General features: G+C 47.0%; 1 protein-coding gene across 1 annotated transcript in view; it reads left to right on the top strand.

Annotated features, from left to right (window-relative positions):
* Window positions 1–22,695, top strand: part of LOC141144051 (uncharacterized) — an 82,933-nt gene that overhangs the window by 17,885 nt on the left and 42,353 nt on the right. Inside the window, exon 3 of the mRNA XM_073629404.1 lies at window positions 21,946–22,341. Within this exon, the coding sequence (XP_073485505.1) occupies window positions 21,946–22,341 (396 nt within the window). The remainder of the gene's footprint in view (window positions 1–21,945; window positions 22,342–22,695) is intronic.

Raw genomic sequence — 22,695 nt, 5'->3', positions numbered from 1 at the left:
TGCCTGGGGACCCTTGAGGTGGCATTACTTTAGATTCAGGTCCATGTCTCCCAAGGCACACAGACTCTGGGGACCCTGAATATGCCATTGTGACGGGAGTCACTAATAGGGGCACAAGGTGAATGAGAACCTCATTATAATCTGTGCTAGTCAGACTCAATGCTGTATATATATATATATATATATATAATGTGTGCTGTCTTATTGTGTTGTGTACTATTTGCTGTGCTAGTTTGGGGTGTGGCTGTATTCCACTGTTATATTGTATCTGTCTGCCTTGGATATCACAGGATGTGTAACTCTATGGAGGGAGGGTGGATTACGCCAGCAGCTCTCCTTGCTGATAAGACTGTGTGCTGATGAGACATTGGACACACCTGACCTGTGTGTCCATTGTCATTGGACAGTTTGGCCTGCCCGGTTTTCCAAGGGTGGGGAGAAAGAGTCTCTGAGTTATTTTATCTGTTGTGTCCATGTGTGAAAATAAATGAGTTGATTTCTGCTTGACCCTCAAGACAGAGCATTGTGTCTCGTGTTTGGGGGAGAATTGTTTGTGTGGGTTCCTGGTTCAGCTGATTGAAGTGTTTGGTAGCTGCCATTGTGTTTGGGTATGGAATGTCCTAAACGACTTTAACCTCTTTCATACTCGGGGTGTCGTTACAACTGGTGGCAGCAGGGGGATCATTACCACAGCCCAGAAGGACAGCTACAAGAGGACACAGGACAATGGAAGCACAGTATGAACGGCTAAAGCTCTCTTTCCTCAAGGACTTACTGGAGAACCGGGGCCGACTGGCTAACAACCGTAAGAAGAGGGACATTATCGCAGAACTAGTCTAAATGGATAGAGCTGAAAGACCCAACATAACTGAAAGGCCCAGCATAACAGACAGGACACCCGAAGAGGCATAGTTTGATCGGGTTGTTAAAATAAGACTGGCACATTATGGTCCTAACCCTACAGCGGAGATCATAGACCTAGTTATAGCGGCTGTGGATACAACTTGGCTACAGCAAAGAGGTGCTGCAGCAGCAGAAGTCACAGCAGCACCAACTGAAAGGAGAGGAGAGGTACAGATACCAGCCGCCATGGAAGAGGAATTCAGAAGGAGGTTGCGAGAGATGCAGATACAGCATAGAGGACCAGTATCAGAGCAGGTCCTGCTGGGATGGTCTGATTCTATCCGCTGCCAACTCTGGAAGGAAGCGCTAGCCCGTGAGCAGCGACACCAGAGAAAAGTTCTCACCTCCATCCATATAAGGTACTGGTCACAGTATGAAGTACGAATGTTGTTATTGGGGGAACAACCGAAGCAGGAGTGGACAGCTGAGTTAAGCAGCCTGATCCGGGCAGAGATGCGGTTGGACGAGAGCTACAGAGCCATCCAGTGGTATGTAGCCCAAGAGTGCCCATGGTCAGCGGATGACAGCCCCACGGAAGGCTTTGACTATGATGGCCTGGGATTGTTGTATTGGAGGCTGTCCAGGGACCCTGACTTTGGGAATGATCAGGAGTGGCGTTTGGAGGAAATAATGGAGCACAGAGAGCGAAGACTGAATGCCTCAGAAGGGCACTGGGCACAGGAAGATTTGGAGTTTCTGGCCATTCAGGAATGGGAGCTGGAGATCGCCTACAGACAGCTGCTGGACTCTGCTCAGCAGCAGGGTGGGGCTCCCTTTGCCTGGGACTATCAGGAAATACCAGTTGACAACTCTGAAATCCTGGCTGAAGAATCGGCAGTGGAAAATCTGGAGATTGCCATCCCCAAAGCTTAAGTGCTGACAACAGGGCAGAGTTCTGCTAACCTCTGCTCAGCACTGATAGCATCTTCTGGGTTCCATGGACATGAGATTGTGAACTTCTATCCCCAGACACTAGTTATAGAGATTAGGGATTTGATAGACTGTTCTGCTGAAGAAGAACAACCTGGTGAGCCTCCAGCAGAAGAGCTGGTATTAGGACCAAACTTCACTGAGCTCTGCCCAGCACCAACAGCAGCATCTGTGGAGATAGCAGAGACTTCCCCAGCTGAAGCAGTGGTCACCGGACAGAGGGTCCAAGACCTCTGCCCCACACCTCTGGCAGTTCTGGAGGCCCAGGGTGAGGAAGTGGTGGTCACTCCCGAGCAGCAGATCAGGACCCAAGGAGAGAATGCAATCTGCACCTCACAACTGCAGCTTGAGCTGATATCTGTGAATGGGACTGCAGTCTCCACTCACAGCAACCCAGCAGAAAAGCTGGCAACAGAGCAGAGTGCTACTAGCCTCTGCTCTCACCTAACAGAAGAGGGAGTTCTTGTGGTAGTGGAGGGGACTTTGGTCTTCACTGACACAACCCCAAAATTTTGTGCGGCACAGGGACAGGAGGATGGCAGCCATGCTTTGCAAGCACTGGGGGATTTTCACCTACCAAAAGTGGATGGGACTTCAGTCTCAACTTGTATGCCCCAGGGATGCTGGGCGGTCGGCCCAGATCCCCAAAAGCATGACGGAGTGAGCCCAGTCACCCTGTCTTCTCTCCAGCGACTGAAAAGACTCCAGGAAGAAGGGCCAGTCCAGGCCTCTCCCAGGGGCTGGCGTGTTCTCTGAGAGAGGCAGAGGTTGACCGGGTGAGTAATACTCTGTTTGGAACAATTTGTTTGGGGTACTGTGTGGATACCAGCATTAGAGGACTGGAACTACTGACTAACTTCGGAGTCAACGCGTCTGGGGTCTCCTCCTGTGTTAGTCTCTGCTGAAAGGGGAGAAATTTGGCAGACCTAGCCGGGACAGAGGCTTTTGGAGGGGACTGAATGCCAGCCTCTTGCCAACCGATTATGGGCCCTGGCATTTGGGGGAAGGGTGCTCTTTGTGAGCTGTATGCCTGGGGACCCTTGAGGTGGCATTACGTTAGATTCAGGTCCATGTCCCCCAAGACACACAGACTCTGGGGACTCTGGATATGCCATTGTGACGGGAGTCACCAATAGGGACACAAGGTGAATGAGAACCCCATTATGATCTGTGCTAGTCAGACTCAATGCTGTATATATATGTATATATAATGTGTGCTGTCTCATTGTGTTGTATACTATTTGCTGTGCTAGTTTGGGATGTGGCTGTATTCCAATGTTCTATTGTGTCTGTCTGCCTTGGATATCACAGGATGTGTATTTCTACAGAGGGAGGGGGGATTCCTCCAGCAGCTCTCCTTGCTGATAAGACTGTGTGCTGATGAGACGTTGGACACACCTGACCTGTGTGTCCGTTGTCATTGGACAGTTTGGCCCGCCCGGTTTTCCAAGGGTGGGGAGAAAGAGTCTCTGAGTTATTTTATCTGTTGTGTCCATGTGTGAAAATAAATGAGTTGATTCCTGCTTGACCCTCAAGACAGAGCATTGTGTCTCGTGTTTGGGGGAGAATTGTTTGTGCGGGTTCCTGGTTCTGCTGATTTAAGTGTTCTGCCTTTGTGTTTGGGTATGTAATGTCCTAAACGACTTTAACCCCTTTCATACTCGGGGTGTCGTTACAGTTTGATATAGAGCTCACTGACCCGTTCTCATGAAAAGACAGAGAGAGATGAAAGAATATATAGAAAGAAGAGGTGGGAGGTTAGTGAGTTATGGAGTACCTGTAACGCACTGGAGACATTCCCCACACAGCATCTGGCAAAGTAAAATTTCAGTAGACATTTATGAAATGTAGATTGGTTAAAATGCTTGACTTAGGAAGTCCAAGATGGAGATCTTTGACCCTGGAAGTCCAGATGGAGATCTTTGACCCTGAAAGTTCAGATGGAGATCATTGAGCCTGGAAGTCCAGATTTTTTCAAAGTTGGTTCCTCTGTCCAATAATTTTGCCATCATCTCATCATCATAGATCAACATCTCCTTATCCACCTCAATACTGGGCACTTTCAAACGCTTCCTGCCCAGGCCATTTTTCAGCTTGTAGCACTGTCACATTTTAAATGACAATTACGCGGTCATGCAACACTGTAACCATGTGACTTTTTTTATCATTTTCTTCACACAAACAGAGCTTTCTTTTGGTGGTATTTAATCACTGCTGGGTTTTTAATTTTTTGCAAAAAAAAAAGACCGAAAATTAAAAAAAAAAAGTTTTTCTTAGTTTCTGTCATTAAATTTTTTAAATAAGTAATTTTCCTCCTTCACTGATGGGCACTGATGAGGTGGCACTGATGAGGAGGCACTAATATGCCGCACTTATGGGCACTGAGAGGTGGCACTGATATATGGCACTGATGAGTACTGATAAATGGCACTGATGGGTGGCATTGGTGGGCACAGATACAAGCACTGATGGGCATTGATGGGTGGCACTGATGGGCAGCACTGATGGGCTCTGAAACCCAGCACTTATAGGCTGAAATGTGTCAACGGACAGGTGGCAACCTTACGTGGCGTGCTCACAACACACTTTTTATTATAGGAATAGATCATCATCAGACACAAAGAACAGATCGGCCATCACACACAAAGGCCTTAAAAGTGTCACAAATCACTTTGCAGGCTACACAGGACTCTGGAAGTAGTATTCAGATCAGAGGGGGCTAAAGTCTGAGCAGAACTATGCATAGCTTCCAACTGTCCCTGATTTGGAGGGACTGTCCCTGATTTGGAACAAAGTCCCTCTGTCCCTCATTGCTCCCCATTTGTCCCTCATTTTGATCTGATCTATATAGTTGTATATAATATGCACTATTTATCTATCAAAAAGTGTTTCCCAGTGCTAAACCTTTCATCCAATTTCTAAATGGCTGCATTTGTAAATATTACAAGCCAATTTAAAGGAATAGTAGTGGTAAAAAAGCACTTGTGGGTTTAACCAATCATTTTTTTTTTTACAATTCTCCTTTAAGGGGGCGTGGCAGGGGGTGTGTCCTATGCCTACATACTTTTGCTAATAGGTGTCCCTCATTCCCATTTCAGAAAGTTGGGAGGTATGACTATGGGTGGAAGGGTCCTGATAATTGGGCAATCCCGCAATACACAGTGACAGAGGCAGAGCATTCACTTTGACAGCAGCATGGGAAGCAAATGTCCACACAAACAACACAACCCGCTCCCATGTCTGTCAGTCCAGACACCCTCCATCCCCTGTACACAGCCCGCAACCTACCTTTCTTCCTCTTCATTGTCTGATGGTCAGTGGGAAGATGATAAAGAGATAAAGATGAGGAGTTAAATGTCTGGTGTGTCCTGGCATGTCCTCCGATCTGTCTCTTCCCCAAGCATGGCCTGCACCCTGTTTACATTCGAAAGACCTCCCAATGAAGCTTTTTAGCTGCAATCACCTGAAGTCAAGCTTCTAATAGACAGCTGACCAGACACTCTTAAAGGACCACTTTTTTTTATATGTCTAGCTTTGGGGGGGCGGGGCCCGGGTGCACCTTATTGATGGACCGCCACTGCTACAAACTGTGGAATAGATTGGAATGTTTTGTTTATACGAATAATGATGGTGATCAGCGACTTAGAACGGGACTGTGATTAGAGATGGGCTATACACCACTATGTTTGGTTCGTGCCAGAACTCTCCAACATCACAAAAGCTTGGACCTAAATTGTGGACCCTATTACAGTCTTTGGGACCGGAACTTAAAAAATCAAAAGTGCCCATTTTGAAGGCTTATATGCAAGTAATTGGCTATAAATAGCGTTTGATGGCCTGGGTGCTGCCCTGGGGAACATGTATCAATGCAACATTTTTCCAGGAGCAGTGATTTTAATAATGCTTAAAGGGAAACAATAAAAAATGAAAAATTCCTTTAAATATCGTGCCTGGGGGGTCCCCTTAGTCTGCCTGTACAGTGACACATCTGTGCCATGTATGGAACCTTCTGCAGCAAAACTGACATCTAGAAAGAAAGAAAAATGACATTTAAATTGCTGGCAATAGAAACCTGTTAAAAAAAAAACAATCAAATCAATACCAGGCTCTTTAGACCTTTTGCAATTTGGCGAACACCCGAATTCGCAGGGAGGCACGCAGTGCATTCTAGGGCCCTAGAAATTAACATTTTGATGATCTTCTAATTTTATGAAATGCTCCTGTATATCCCATAGTTTATGGACTCTATAACTTTCCTACAGATTAAATAATATGCACTGATTTGGATTATTTTCAAAAAAAAAAAATGTAGCAGAATAAATTTTGACCTAAATGTATGAAGAAAGATTATTAGATTGCTAAATTTTACAATAGAAACGATGAAAAACATGTTTTTCCACATTTTTGGTCTTTTTTTTTTTTTTTTTTTTGTTTATTTAGCAAAGATTACAAAAACCCAGTGGTGGTTAAAGAGGAAGTAAACCCTCGATAAAATGTATTTCTTCTCCCTCCCCTGAAAAGTAAAGACATAATGTGCTAGTATGCGATGATACTTACCTGCAAACAAAGCCCACGCCGTCCACGATGCAGGCCGCATCCATCTTTATCTGTCTTCTTTCTGGGGCCGCGGACTCCGCCTCTGTGACTGGTCGGAGTCGCTGTGCGGGAGCCACTGGTCACGGCACTCGCTACTGAAAAAACAGCACGGTGCCCGTTTTTTCAGAGCGCATGCACCGATGACATCATCGGCGCAGTATACTGTAAATATATCCTAAACGGCACACGTTTAGGAGATATTTACAGTACCTATAGGTAAGCCTTATTCTAGGTTCACCTATAGGTATAACGTGTGAAGGGAGGTTTACAACCTCTTTAAATACCACCAAAAGAAAGCTCTATTTGTGTGAAACAAAAAAATTATAAAAATATCTTATCCTATTGGGAGTGTTGGTTGCCAATTTAAAGCGGAAGGTCCACCCTAAAAAAAAAAAAAAATTACATAAAAAGGCTTACCAGAAATGGCTGTTGCTAGGCAGATCGTCCTAATCTGCCACTTCCTATTCCCCGGTAGTCTTCATTCTTCTCCTCACGTTGTCTTCTGGGGAATGGGGCGCGCTGTCTTCTGGGACCTGTGTGTGTCCCAGAACACAGCCGGCCATTCACAAAGCGCCGTGCGACTCGCGCATGCGCAGTAGGAAATGGGCAGTCAAGCCGCAAGGCTCCACTGCCTGTTTCCCTTAGTTCAGAGGCGTTGCTAGGGGGGTGCAGGAAGTGCGGTCCGCACCCGGGTGACACCCGCCAGAGGGGTGACACCCGTGCAGAGCCGATCCGCCCTATACGCACACTACGCAAATTATCCCCGGCCCCCGGGCATAGTGGCCGCTTCCATTCCTCCTGCATCTTAGTGCCATGATCGAAACTGTGGGCTGCTGTCCCCGCCCACCACCAGAAAGGCTTAGCCCTGCTCGGGTTGAGTTCTGCATCTTCTGTTTGCTTTCCTCCCCACCTGTCAGCCCGCCCACCATTTGCATTACTTTAGAATACTTAGCTCTGTCTAGTATGAGTCCCGGTGTTCTGCCGAGAAAATTCCCCTCGGCAGATAAAGATTCCCTGTACTGCGCAGGCGCAGCGCTTGCGCAGTACGAGCCGCTGGAAATAGCCGAAGCTGAATAGCTGTAAGTCAGCTGTACACGGCGCCTGTAACAGTGCCCCTCGCGGGCTCGCTTCGCTCGCCACGCTTTGGGCACGGCCTTGCTTCGCTCTGCACTTTTTTATTCTACCTCTAGGTCCACTTGGATGGTGGGGCTTGAACCTGGATTCAGGGCGCAGGCGCCGTGTACAGCTGATTGAAGGTTTTCAGCTTCGGCTATTTTCGGCGGCTCCGTAGTCGTTCGTACTGCGCAAGCGCTGCGCCTGCGCAGTACAGGGGGGGTCCTTATCCGCCGGGAGAACTTTCTCGGTAAGACACCGGCATTTTCGGCATCTTCTGTCCCCGCCCACTGGCCCGCCCAGCTTCTATCAGACCTGTAGAATATAGTCTAGGGAAGTGCTACAGGTGGTGGGCGGGGATAGAAGCCGGCTGAAGATGCAGAAAATGTCGGGACTGCATCCCTGACAGAGCTAAGAATACTAAAGCAATGCATGTGGTGGGCGGGCTGACAGACTGGGACAGAAGCAGACTGAAGATGCAGAGACTAAACCCAAGAACACAGAAGAACTACAGGTACAAAGCAACTATGTTCTGCACTTTTCAGCTGAGCACTGTGGATAAGTTTGCTAAATAGGAGAGTACTCAGTGAAAATATTTGTAAAGTGACTTTGTGCTATTAGGTGAATTATGTTGGAGGCACTGTGCTATATGTATTTCCTTTTAGCTGACTATTATGTTACATTCACACCAATGTGTTTGCTGTGACTTGCATTTGTGTGGGTACAGTAGCCCATTCATTTAAATGGGCTGCTGTACCTGCAGGAAACACAGGAAAAAGGGTTCCTGCCCCTCCATGAAAACACAGCCACGGGAAATTCCCACATCTGAAAATGTGCTGCATCTTCAGAGGCGTGGGGGTGCCAGTAAGAATAAATGGCAGCCTTGCGTGGGGACACTGATGTAAGAGGAGGGCTCTCTGGGGACCCTGATGTAAGGAGAGGCTCTCTGGGGACCTTGGTGTAAGGGGGAAGGGCTCTCTGCGGACCCTGGTGTAAGGGGGGCTCTCTGGGGACCCTGATGTAAGGGGAGGCTCTCTGAGTACCCTGATGTAGGGGGAGACTCTCTGGGGACCCTGGTGTAAGTAGTGAGGCTCTCTGGGGACCCTAATGTAAGGAGGGGCTCTCTGGGGACCCTGATGTAAGGGGAGGCTCTCTGGGGACCCTGATGTAAGGGGAGACTCTCTGGGGACCCTGATGTAAGTAGGGAGGCTCTCTGGGGACCATGATGTAAGTAGGGAGGCTCTCTGGGGACCCTGATGTAAGGGGGAGACTCTCTGGGGACCCTGATATAAGGGGGGCTCTCTGAGTACCCTGATGTAGGGGGAGACTCTCTGGGGACCCTGGTGTAAGTAGGGAGGCTCTCTGGGGACCCTGATGTAAGGAGGGGCTCTCTGGGGACCCTGGTATAAGGAGGGGCTCTCTGGGGACCCTGATGTGAGGGGAGACTCTCTGGGGACCCTGATGTAAGTAGGAAGGCTCTCTGGGGACCCTGATGTAAGGAGGGGCTCTCTGAGTACCCTGATGTAGGGGGAAACTCTCTGGGGACCCTGGTGTAAGGAGGGGCTCTCTGTGGACCCTGATGTAAGGGGAGGCTCTCTGGGGATCACGACATCACGAGTCAGGTAGAGGGCCCCTTAGCAGAATTTTGCTTAGGGCCCTAGGGAGGCCAGGATCAGCAATGCACCCGTGGGTAGCGGCACCGCTAACACTGCCCGCTGCCCTAGACTAATCTGTTCCTCTCAGATCTCTCGTGTCCCTCAGCAGAACGGACTGAAGCCACCTCCTCCTCCCACATCCACACAGGAGGAGGAGACCGAGGGGCACCGCTGTGTGTATCCGTCCGAACTGTTCTGAGGTCTGTACACTTTACTATGTGTAGTCTAGATGGACATGGGGGGGGCGCTGTGGGAGGGCAGAGGGGGTGTCTATAATGATGGGGGGTTCTGCACTGAGGGGGAGGGGGTGTCTATACTGATGGGGGGTCTGCACTGAGGGGGAACGGGTGTCTATACTGATGGGGGGTCTCCATTGAGGGGGGATGTTTATACTGATTGAGGGGGGGTGTTTATACTGATGGGGGGGTCTGCATTAAGGGTGGGTGTTTATACTAATTGGGGGGGTCTGCACTAAGGGGGTCTATACTAATGGGGGAGTCTGCACCGTGGGGGGGGTGCCTATACTAATGGAGGGGGTCTGAACTGAGATGGGGGTGTATACTGATGGGGGGAGGTCTGCACTGAGATGGGGTGTGTATATACTGATGGGGGGAGGTCTGCACTAAGGGGGTCTATACTGGTGGGAGGTCTGCACTGAGGGGGGTGTCTATATGATGGGGGGGTCTGCACTGAGGGGGGTGTCTATACTGATGAGGGGGTCTGTACTTAGTGAGGGGGATCTGTACTGAGGGGTGGGTCTATACTTAGTGAGGGGGATCTGTACTGAGGGGTGGGTCTATACTTATGGAGGGGGGTCTGTACTGAGGGGGGTCTATACTGATAGAGGGGTGGTCTGTACTGAGGGGGGAGGTCTATACTGATGGAGGGGGGTCTGTACTGAGGGGGAGGTCTATACTGATGGAGGGGGTCTGTACTGAGGGGGAGGTCTATACTGACAGAGGGGTCTATACTGATGGAGGGGGTCTGTACTAAGGGGGAGGTCTATACTAATACAGGGGGGTCTGTAATGAGGGGGAGGTCTATATTGAGGGAGGGGGATCTGTACTGAGGGGGGTGGTCTATACTCATGGAGGGGGGTCTGTACTTAGTGGGGGGTCTGTACTGAGGGAGGGGGATCTATACTGCGGGAGGAAGATCTGTGCTTAGTGGGGGGGTCTATACTGAGAGAGGGGGGTCTGTACTGAGGGGGAGGTCTATATTGAGGGAGGGGGGTCTGTACTGAGGGGGAAGGTCTATACTCATGGAGGGGGGTCTGTACTTAGTGGGGGATCTGTACTGAGGGAGAGGGATCTATACTGCGGGAGGAAGATCTGTGCTTAGTGGGGGGTCTATACTGAGAGAGGGGAGTCTGTACTGAAAGGGGACTATAGTTGGTGGAGGGGGGTGACACCAATTTTTTCCGCACCGGGTGACACCAACCCCAGTGACGCCACTGCCTTAGTTCGAATGGCGGCGCCGGAACCCGATCCGATGGACAAATCGGCCTTGGGTGGCCGACATCGCGGGCACCCTGGAAAGGTAAGTGTGCTTATTAAAAGTCAGCAGCTACAGTGTTTGCAGCTGCTGACTTAAAAAAAAAATTCAGCTGGAACACCGCTTTAAGCAAGCTGTTAGCAGGCTTTTACCAAGCTTCAAGAAGTGCTGAAGCCTGCTAGCAGCTTGCTTAACCACTTGCCGACCGCCTCACGCAGATATACTGCGGCAGAATGGCACGGGCAGGCAAAATCACGTACCTGGTACGTGATCTGCCTCCCACGGGCGGGGGGTCCGATCGGACCCCCCCCGTGCCAGAGGCGGCCGGCATTTGTTCGCGGGCGATCAGAGGTGAGGGGGAGGCCATCCATTCGTGGTCACCCCCTCGCGATCGCTCCCTTTGACTCTGTAATGTAAACAGAGGCAGAGGAAGTGATGTAATCTTTCCTCAAGCCGGTCTTTTCGTTCCGGCGCCAAGGAGGGAAGACATCAATGAGAGTTTGCACAACACTACACTAACAGTAGAACACGCAGGCACACTTTTCACCCCCCAGTCACCCCTTGATCACCCCCCTGTACCCCCTGTCACAGTGACACCAATAGCAGGTTTTTTTTTTTGCATTGGTGTCAGTTTGTGACAGTTATAAGTGTTAGGGCAGTTAGGGTTAGCCCCCTTTAGGTCTGGGGTACCCCCCTTTAGGTCTAGGGTACCCCCCTAACCCCCCCTAATAAAGGTTAACCCCTTGATCACCGCCCTCGCCAGTGTCACTAAGCAATCATTTTTTTGATCGCTGTATTAGTGACACAGGTGACGCTAGTTATACGTTCGCCATCAGTGTTTTACAGTGACAGGGACCCCCATATACTACCTACTAAAGGTTTTAACCCCCTGATTGCCCCCTAGTTAACCCTTTCACCAGCGATCACCGTATAAGTGTTACGGGTGACGCTGGTCAGTTAGATTGTTTATTATAGTTTATTATAGCTTTAGGGCACCCGCCGTTTATTACCTTATAAAGGTTTAACCCCCTAATTGCCCGGCGGTGATAAAAGTTACGGTTTTAGGGTCAGATAAGGTCTGCGTCGCCCCAGGCAGCGCCAGGTTAGTGCCAGTACCGCTAACACCCACACACGCAGCATACACCTCCCTTATGCCCCGTACACACGGTCGGACTTTGTTCGAACATTCCGACAACAAAATCCTAGGATTTTTTCCGACGGATGTTGGCTCAAACTTGTCTTGCATACACACGGTCACACAAAGTTGTCGGGAAATCCGATCATTCTGAACGCGGTGACGTAAAACACGTACGTCGGGACTATAAACGGGGCAGTGGCCAATAGCTTTCATCTCTTTATTTATTCTGAGCATGCGTGGCACTTTGTCCGTCGGATTTGTGTACACACGATCGGAATTTCCGACAACGGATTTTGTTGTCGGAAAATTTTATATCCTGCTCTCAAACTTTGTGTGTCCGAAAATCCGATAGAAAATGTCCGATGGAGCCCACACACGGTCGGAATTTCCGACAACACGCTCCGATCGGACATTTTCCATCGTAGAATCCGACCGTGTGTACGGGGCATTAGTGCTATAGTATCTGAACGGATCGATATCTGATCCGATCAGATCTATACTAGTGTTCCCAGCAGTTTAGGGTTCCCAAAAATGCAGTGTTAGCGGGATCAGCCCAGATACCTGCTAGCACCTGCGTTTTGCCCCTCGGCCCAGCCCAGCCCAGCCCAGCCCACCCAAGTGCTGTATCAATCGATCACTGTCACTTACAAAACACTAACTGCAGCGTTCGCAGAGTCAGGCCTGATCCCTGCGATCGCTAACAGTTTTTTGGTAGCTTTTTAATACAGTCGCTGACAGTCAGGAGCTTTTTTGCCTGTGAGTCTCACTAGTGTACCCCTAAATTTAGAGCCCAAAATGGCAAATCGAAGGTACACTAGTGAAGAGGCCTACACGTTTCTGAGCATGACAGATAATGAAGAGGAAGTCACTCATCTGTCAGATTTAGGCTCAGAATACAAACCTAGACAGCAGCGGCTCCATGACAGATAGCTCTGACGACGGAGTTGTGGTCCCTGCTAAGGTCAGGCGTACCAGACCCCAATCTTCTTCTTCTGTCCTTGAAGTGCAAGAACCACAGGTCCCTCGTATGAAGCAGAGAAGTACTAGCGCCGCTATTCCTTCTGGTGAACTGGCAAGCACCAGCGGCCTAGTACACCCTGGTCGTACATCCAGCACTGCAGTAACACTTGGTGACGTGGCGAGTCCCATAAGTGCAGTTCAAGCTGGCGAGGTGGCAAGCACAAGTAGTGTCCCGCTGCCACCAAGAAGACGAACACAGGCCCATCATGCCCATAGTGCCCTTCCTGCTGCATTCGCCAATCCGAATTGGGTACCCACCACTTCTGCAGCACCCGTACTTCCCCCATTCACTGGCCAACCCGGAATTCAGGTGGAAACAGTTGATTTTACGCCACTTTTTTTTATTTTTATTCGCTGTTTTTCACCGAAGATCTCTATAGATCTATTGTGGACCAAAGCAATTTATACGCTGGTCAACACATCGCCACTATTCCCAAGTCCTCCCTTGCCAGAGATTGGAGACCAATTACGGTCTCCGAATTTAAGATCTTTCTGGGCCTTTCCCTCAATATTGGCATAAAAAAAAGAGTGAGTTGCAGTCATATTGGTCCACTGACCCAATTTACCATATGCCCGTGTTCTCTGCCTCCATGACCAGGGCATGATACGAGCAGATTTTGCGGTTCATGCACTTCAATGACAATGAACTCTGTCGTCCTCGTGGAGACCCTGAATATGATCGGCTCTACAAAATTCAGCCCCTCTTAAACCACTTCAACCAATGTTTTGCAGACTTGTTTACTCCCCATCAAGTTGTCTGCGTTGATGAGTCCCTGATTACATTTTCTGGCCGCTTGTCATTCAAACAGTACCTTCCCAGCAAGCGTGCCAGATACGGGGTCAAGATGTATAAGCTCTGTGACAGGGCCACAGGCTATACATGTAGTTTTATGGTTTACGAGGGAAAAGATAGTCACGTAGAGCCGACAAACTGCCCTGACTACATAGGAAGTGCTGGCAAAATAGTGTGGGACTTGGTGTCACCCTTATTCGGAAAGGGGTACCACTTGTACGTGGACAATTATTACACGAGCGTGCCACTTTTTAGTCACCTTTTTGATCATCAGATTGGAGCATGTGGCACCGTGCGACCTAATCTCCGGGGCTTTCCCCAGCGGCTTGTAGATTCCCGTCTTAGGCTGGGGGAGAGAGCCTGCTTGCAGTGTAATAATTTGCTCGCTATGAAGTGGAGGGACAATAAGAATGTTTTCGTTCTTACCTCCCTTCATGCAGACACGACGGTCCAAATTCCTACGGCGACTGGTGTTGTGGAGAAACCCCTCTGTGTCCACGAATATAACCAAAATATGGGAGGGGTGGACCTCAACGATCAGTTGTTGACGCCGTACCTAGTTGCCCGTAAGGCCAGGCGCTGGTACAAAAAAGTGTCTGTTTATTTATTTCATTTGGCTTTGCTGAACGCTCATGTGCTATACAGAGCTTCAGGACGGACTGGATCCTTCCTTAAATTCCAGGAAGAGATCGTCAGAGCCCTTCTGTTTCCAGACGGTGCTCCACCTCACCTTCCCCAACCATATGCAGTAAGCCGGCTGCATGAGAGGCATTTTCTTTATGCCCTCCCGAGTACCCCTACCCAACGAACCCCCCAAAAAAGATGTCGTGTCTGCAGCAAGCGCGGATTTAGGCGTGACACCCGGTCTTATTGTCCCTCCTGTCCTGACAATCCTGGTCTTTGCATTGGTGAATGTTTTGAACACTACCATACACTAGTTGAGTATTAGCGTAGGGTACAGCATTGCACAGACTAGGACACACTTTCACAGGGTCTCCCAAGATGCCATCGCATTTTGAGAGACCAAAACCTGGTACCAGTTACAAAAGTTAAAGTTACAAAAAAAAGTACAAAAAAAAAAACACAAACAAAAATATAAAATAATAAAAACCAAAAATAGTTGTCGTTTTATTGTTCTCTCTCTCTATTCTCTCTCTATTGTTCTGCTCTTTTTTTACTGTATTCTATTCTGCAATGTTTTACTGTTGTTATGTTTTTATCATGTTTGGTAACCATTTTTTTGTTTTCAGGTACGCCATTCAGCTGCAGAGCGGATTTATTTATCTTGACAGCAACAGCGTTTGCTCCCACGATACATAAAGCCACGACTCCAGCGCTGTCGGAGGTGATTTCACCACCACAGTTACATTTTTCAGCATATATGCCGAAGCGTGGGGGCAGCAGTGGGTGGAGGAGCGATTTGCTCCTGCCTTTTGTGGGAGGATGCCCCCATGCTTCGGCATATAGAAACAGTGCATGTATGCCCATCATTAGAAGTGGGTGGATGAAGGGAGGTATTCTAATGGTGGGCATACCCACCGATCAATCTCTTTTTTTTGTTCAGCCCACAGGCTGCATGAAAAAAAAGTTTACAATATATGCCCAACAAGGACCAGCAACGTACTGGTATGTTGCTGGACTTTGAGTGGTTATACCAGAATGATGCCTGCAGGTTTAGGTATCATCTTGGCATCATTCTTTTCAGCCAGCGGTCGGCTTTCATGTAAAAGCAATCCTAGTGGCTAATTAGCCTCTAGACTGCTTTTACAAGCAGTGGGAGGGAATGCCTCCCCCCACCGTCTTCGATGTTTTTCTCTGGCTCTCCTGTCCCAACAGGGAACCTGAGAATGCAGCCGGTGATTCGGCCAGCTGACCATAGAGCTGATCAGAGACCAGAATGGCTCCAATCATCTCTATGGCCTAAGAAACCGGAAGCTACGAGCATTTCATGACTTAGATTTCGCCGGATGTAAACAGCGCCATTGGGAAATTGGGAAAGCATTTTATCACACTGATCTTGGTGTGATCAGATGCTTTGAGGGCAGAGGAGAGATCTAGGTTCTAATAGACCCCAATTTTTTCAAAAAAGAGTACCTGTCACTACCTATTGCTATCATAGGGGATATTTACATTCCCTGAGATAACAATAAAAATGATTAAAAAAATAAAAAAAATGAAGGGAACAGTTTAAAATTAAGATAAAAAAGAAAAAAATAATAATAAAAAAAAAAAAAAAAAAAAGCACCCCTGTCCCCCCCTGCTCTCACGCAAAGGCGAACACAAGTGTTGGTCTGGCGTCAAATGTAAACAGCAATTGCACCATGCACGTGAGGTATCACAACGAAGGTCAGATCGAGGGCAGTAATTTTAGCAGTAGACCTCCTCTGTAAATCTAAAGTGGTAACCTATAAAGGCTTTTAAAGGCTTTTAAAAATGTATTAAGTTTGTCGCCACTGCGCGCAATTTTAAAGCATGTCATGTTTGGTATCCATGTACTCGGCCTAAGCTCATCTTTTTTATTTCATCAAACATTTGGGCAATATAGTGTGTTTTAGTGCATTAAAATTTAAAAAAGTTTGTTGTTTCCCCAAAAAATGTGTTTAAAAAATCGCTGCGCAAATACTGTGTGGAAAAAAAAATGAAACACCCACCATTTTAATCTGTAGGGCATTTGCTTTAAAAAAATATATAATGTTTGGGGGTTTAAAGTAATTTTCTTGCAAAAAAAATTATTTTTTCATGTAAACAAAAAGTGTCAGAAAGGGCTTTGTCTTCAAGTGAATAGAAGAGTGGGTGATGTGTGACATAAGCTTCTAAATGCTGTGCATAAAATGCCAGGACAGTTCAAACCCCCCCCAATTTTGGAAAGTAGACACCCCAAGCTATTTGCTGAGAGGCATGTCGAGTCCATGGAATATTTTATATTGTGGCACAAGTTGCGTGAAAAAGACAAATTTTTTTTTTTGAACAAAGTTGTCACTAAATGATATACTGCTCCCCCCAAAATACATTCTGTTGCTTCTCCTGAGTACGGGGATACCACATGTGTGAGCCTTTTTGGGGGCCTAGCCGCGTACGGGACCCCGAAAACCAAGCACCGCCTTCAGGTTTTCTAAGGGCGTAAATTTTTGATTTCACTCTTCACTGCCTATCACAGTTTTGGAGGCCATGAAATGCCCAGGTGGCACAACCCCCCCCCCAATGACCCTATTTTGGAAAGTAGACACCCCAAGCTATTTGCTAAGAGGTATAGTGAGTATTTTGCAGACCTCACTTTTTGTCACAAAGTTTTGAAAGATGAAAAAAGAAAAAAAAAAAGTTTTTTCTTGTCTTTCTTCATTTTCAAAAACAAATGAGAGCTGCAAAATACTCACCATGCCTCTCAGAAAATAGCTTGGGGTGTCTACTTTCCAAAATGGGGTCATTTGGGGGGGTTTGTGCTATCATGGCCTTCAAAACTGTGATAGGTAGTGAGAAGTGAAATCAAAAATTTACGCCCTTAGAAATCCTGAAGGCGGTGCTTGGTTTCGGGGCCCCGTACGCAGCTAGGATCCCAAAAAGTCCCACACATGTGGTATCCCTGTACTCAGGAGAAGCAGCAGAATGTATTTTAGGGTGTAATTCCACATATGCCCATGGCATGTTTGAGCAATATATCATTTAATGACAACTTTGTGCAAAAAAAAAAAAATTGTCACTTTCCCGCAACTTGTATCAAAATATAAAATATTCCATGGACTCAACATGCCTCTCAGCAAATAGCTTGGGGTGTCTACTTTCAAAAATTCATTTGGGGGGGGGGGGTTGTGCCATCTTGGCATTTTATGGCCTTCAAAACTGTGATAGGTAGTGAGGAGTGAAATCCAAAATTTACGCCCTTAGAAATCCTGAAGTGCTTGGTTTTGGGGCCCCGTACGCGGCTAGGCTCCCCAAAAGTCCTAAACATGTGGTATACCCATACTCAGGAGAAGCAGCTGAGTGTATTTTGGGGTGCAATTCCACATATGCCCATGGCCTGTGTGAGCAATATATCATTTAGTGACAACTTTTGTAATTTTTTTTTTTTGTCATTATTCAATCACTTGGGACAAAAAAAATAAATATTCAATGGACTCAACATGCCTCTCAGCAATTTCCTTGGGGTGTCTACTTTCCAAAATGGGGTCATTTGGGGGGGGGGGGGGTTTATACTGCCCTGCCATTTTAGCACCTCAAGAAATGACAGTCATAAACTAAAAGCTGTGTAAATTCCAGAAAATGTACCCTAGTTTGTAGACGCTATAACTTTTGCGCAAACCAATAAATATACGCTTATTGACATTTTTTTTACCAAAGACATGTGGCCGAATACATTTTGGCCTAAATGTATGACTAAAATTGAGTTTATTGAATTTTTCTTATAACAAAAAGTAGAAAATATCATTTTTTTTCAAAATTTTCGGTCTTTTTCCATTTATAGCGCAAAAAATAAAAATCGCAGAGGTGATCAAATACCATCAAAAGAAAGCTCTATTTGTGGGAAGAAAAGGACGCAAATTTCATTTGGGTACAGCATTGCATAACCGCGCAATTAGCAGTTAAAGTGACGCAGTGCCAAATTGTAAAAAGTGCTCTGGTCAGGAAGGGGGTAAATCCTTCCGGGGCTGAAGTGGTTAAAGTGGCAATCAGCACTCCCATTAGGATCTGTTTTCAACATTAGCAAACTGGAGCTGAATGGTACTTTAAATGCTTTGTCAGGATCCTGAGGAGATCAGATATAGTGACTGCAGGCTCCTGGGGAGATCAGATATAGTGACTGCAGGCTCCTGGGGAGATCAGATACAGTGACTGCAGGCTCCTGGGGAGAGCAGATATAGTGACTGCAGGCTCCTGGGGAGATCAGATAAAGTGACTGCAGGCTCCTGGGGAGAGCAGATATAGTGACTGCAGGCTCCTGGGGAGAGCAGATATAGTGACCGCAGGCTCCTGGGGAGAGCAGATATAGTGAATGCAGGCTCCTGGGGAGATCAGATATAGTGACTGCAGGCTCCTGGGGAGATCAGATATAGTGAATGCAGGCTCCTGGGGAGATCAGATAAAGTGAGTGCAGGCTCCTGGGGAGATCAGATATAGTGAATGCAGGCTCCTGGGGAGATCAGATACAGTGACTGCAGGATACTGGGGAGAGCAGATATAGTGAATGCAGGCTCCTGGGGAGATCAGATATAGTGAATGCAGCCTCCTGGGGAGATCAGATATAGTGAATGCAGGCTCCTTGGGGGACCAGATATAGTGACTGCAGGCTCCTGGGGAGATCAGATAAAGTGAATGCAGGCTCCTGGGGAGATCAGATATAGTGAATGCAGGCTCCTGGGGAGATCAGATATAGTGACTGCAGGTTCCTAAGGAGATCAGATATAGTGAATGCAGGTTACTGGGGAGACCAGATATAGTGAATGCAGCCTCCTGGGGAGATCAGATATAGTGAATGCAGGCTCCTTGGGGGACCAGATATAGTGACTGCAGGCTCGTGGGGTGACCAGATATAGTGAATGCAGGCTCCTGGGGAGATCAGATATAGTGAATGCAGGTTCCTGAGGAGATCAGATATAGTGAATGCAGGTTACTGGGGAGACCAGATATAGTGAATGCAGAGTCCTGGGGAGACCAGATATAGTGAATGCAGGATCCTGAGGAGATCAGATATAGTGACTGCAGGCTCCTGGGGAGATCAGATATAGTGACTGCAGGCTCCTGGGGAGAACAGATATAGTGAATGCAGGCTCCTGGGGAGATCAGATATAGTGAATGCAGGCTCCTGGGGAGATCAGATACAGTGACTGCAGGATACTGGGGAGAGCAGATATAGTGAATGCAGGGTCCTGGGGAGATCAGATAAAGTCAATGCAGCCTCCTGGGGAGATCAGATATAGTGAATGCAGGCTCCTGGGGGGACCAGATATAGTGACTGCAGGCTCCTGGGGTGACCAGATATAGTGACTGCAGGCTCCTGGGGTGACCAGATATAGTGAATGCAGGCTCCTGGGGAGATCAGATATAGTGACTGCAGGCTCCTGGGGTGGCCAGATATAGTGACTGCAGGCTCCTGGGGAGACCAGATATAGTGAATGCAGGCTCCTGGGGAGATCAGATATAGTGAGTGCAGGCTCCTGGGGAGACCAGATATAGAGAATGCAGGCTCCTGGGGAGATCAGATATAGTGAATGCAGGTTCCTGAGGAGATCAGATATAGTGAATGCAGGTTACTGGGGAGACCAGATTTAGTGAATGCAGGCTCCTGGGGAGATCAGATATAGTGACTGCAGGATCCTGGGGGGATCAGATATAGTGAATGCAGGCTCCTGGGGAGATTAGATATAGTGAATGCAGGCTCCTGGGGAGATCAGATATAGTGGATGCAGGTTACTGGGGAGATCAGATATAGTGAATGCAGGCTCCTGGGTAACACTAAAAATTCTATCAAAATTTGTAGAAATGGTTATATTCTTTCTATTCTATTGTTTTTTTTTAAATTTTATTCTATTCTTATATTTTCTAATCTATTCTTTTTTTATTCTATGCTTCTCTTTTCTATTCGAACTTGAATTTATTCAATTCGAAATTCCAATTTTGGAAGAAGGTTATATTCTTTCTATTTTATTCTATTCTATTTTTTAAATTCTATTATTTTATTCTATTATTTTCTATTCTTTTCTATTCTATTTTATTCTCTTCAGAAATACGAATTTGATCCGAAAAAAACTATGCAAACTTGAATTTTGTCTGAAATGTTCCGTTATTTCGGATTCGTTTTAAAAATTTTGTCCGAATTTCGATTTGGAAACGAACCGCATATGTCTACCTAAGCACCGCTCATACCTGAAAAGCAGATATGCGGGGAGAGCTCTTCCGTGAACGACGCGGTCCAGGTGGCAGAAAACACAATTTGCTGTCTATAGATTACAATTGAGAGGTGAGGCTTTATATGTATTGCTGGATCAGAAACTTGTGTTGAGCTTTGGGGATTAGGTGACGCCTTAACATAAGAAGTGTTTACAGAACAAAAAAGAAAAAAAAAACAGTTGTCTACGAACACAGCGCTATTGTATTCATAGTTACCAGTTCAGTCACGTTCCCGACACGCTGACAACACAGCGCTATTTGTAGAATTCAGTCTGAAAATTCTGAACAATCAGTTATTACCGACAGCACAGGACACACGAGATACCACCGATTAAAGGGAGAGTACAATGCTTTATGATACCTCATTTTATACAGTGGGGGGGGGGGGGATAATGATTGGATCCCCTGCAGATTGTGTAGGTTTGCCCACTTACAAAGAAATGAAGGGTCTATAAATTTTATCATTGGTGTATTTTATATGATAGAGACAGAATATCAACCAAAAATCCAGAAAAAAAACACATGATACAAATGTTATAAATGGAGTTCAGGGAGTAAAATAAGTATTTGATCCCCAAGTAAAACATGACTGGTTGGTGGAGAAACCCTTGTTGGTGATCACAGAGGTCAGACGTTTCTTGTAGTTGGTGACCAGGTTTGCACACATCTCAGGAGGGATTTTGGTCCACTCTTCTTTACAGATCTTCTCTAAATCCTTAAAGTGATTGTAAAGGATCTTCTTTTTTTTTCTTAAATAACAAACATATCATACTTACCTCCACTGTGCGGATCGTTTTGCACAGAGTGGCCCCGAACATCCTGTTTTGGGGTCCCCGGCGGCTCTCCCGGCTCATCCCCACGTCAGATAACCCCCTAGAAGAAGCGCTCTCCCAAGGGGGGTTACCTTTGCGGGCGCGCTCCCGTGTCCAACAGAATTTGCATTCACAGACACGAATGCTGGACTTGGCCCCGCCCACCCGGCGCCCGCATCATTGGATTTGATTGACAGCCGTGTGAGCCAATGGCTGCGCTGCTATCAATCTATCCAATCAAGAGCCGGGACCCCGTGGAGAGAGGGAGAGCGGGTCCCTGCCAAAGAGATGAAGGGGCTCAGGTAAGTAAAATGGGGGGCCGGTGACTGCCAGGTGTTTTTTCACCTTAATGCATAGAATGTACGAGGGTTTACAACCCCTATAAGGTCTCTTGGTAACTCGAAGTTTCAGCTCCCTCCATAAATTTTCTATAGGATTAGGTCTGGAGACTGGCTAGGCCACTCCATGACTTTAATGTGCTTCTTCTTGTTGTTGCGGATAGACAGGGAAGCAGCATTTGTGAAGTCAGAGTCAGGAGCAGGTATTAGGATGGATGGTATTGGTTCCGGTCTGTTTATTGATTTTTTTTTTTTTTTTTTTGTGACTTAGGATCTGAATGTACCGATTCCCTTGGCTGCTCTGATCCTTGTGTGAATCGCACTGTGCTCAATGAGTCCTGGAGAAGCGTAAACTACACACAATCCTCCATCCTGAACTGTGATTATTCCATGACTGGATGGTATCAGTTTAATAGTAGTGGAGGTGATCGTATATCAGAATACTGTGTACCCGATTATACATGTAATACAGACATTCCATTGTGGATGAATGGAACACATCCGGTTATTACAGACGGCATTGTGAGTCGCACGGTTTGTGCTAACTGGAATGGAAGCTGCTGCTACCTGCCATTAACCATCCAGGTGAAGGCTTGTCCCCTGGGATACTATGTGTACAACTTAATCGGAAATCCAGGACCAGGTTGCCCATTTGCCTATTGTACAGGTAAGTGACTCATTTCCTTTTCCTCGTTTAAAAAAAAAAAAAAAAAAAGAGTCATTATACCTATGAAGTCCTCCAGGTTGCAGAATATCTGGGGGTATCAAATCAAGATTACCTGAATGTGCAGACGGAGTTTTCTGTGTTTTTATTGGCTTTAGTGTAACTAAATGTAGACAAATCACTGCACTTAATACCCAGCATTTTACTTCTTTCTGGATAGATCCCGGGAAGAGTTCTGTCAGGATTTTATACCTGGAAGGTTTAGGGCGGCATTTCTCAACCTGTTTACCTCAGAGGAGCCCTTGAATCAATTTTAAGCCATAGAACCCCCCCCCCCTCCGCTAAAAGTGAATAAAT

The sequence above is a fragment of the Aquarana catesbeiana genome, linkage group LG05 (assembly GCF_042186555.1).
Source record: "Aquarana catesbeiana isolate 2022-GZ linkage group LG05, ASM4218655v1, whole genome shotgun sequence".
NCBI lineage: Eukaryota > Metazoa > Chordata > Amphibia > Anura > Ranidae > Aquarana > Aquarana catesbeiana.
This window is presented reverse-complemented; position numbering and strand designations above follow the sequence as displayed.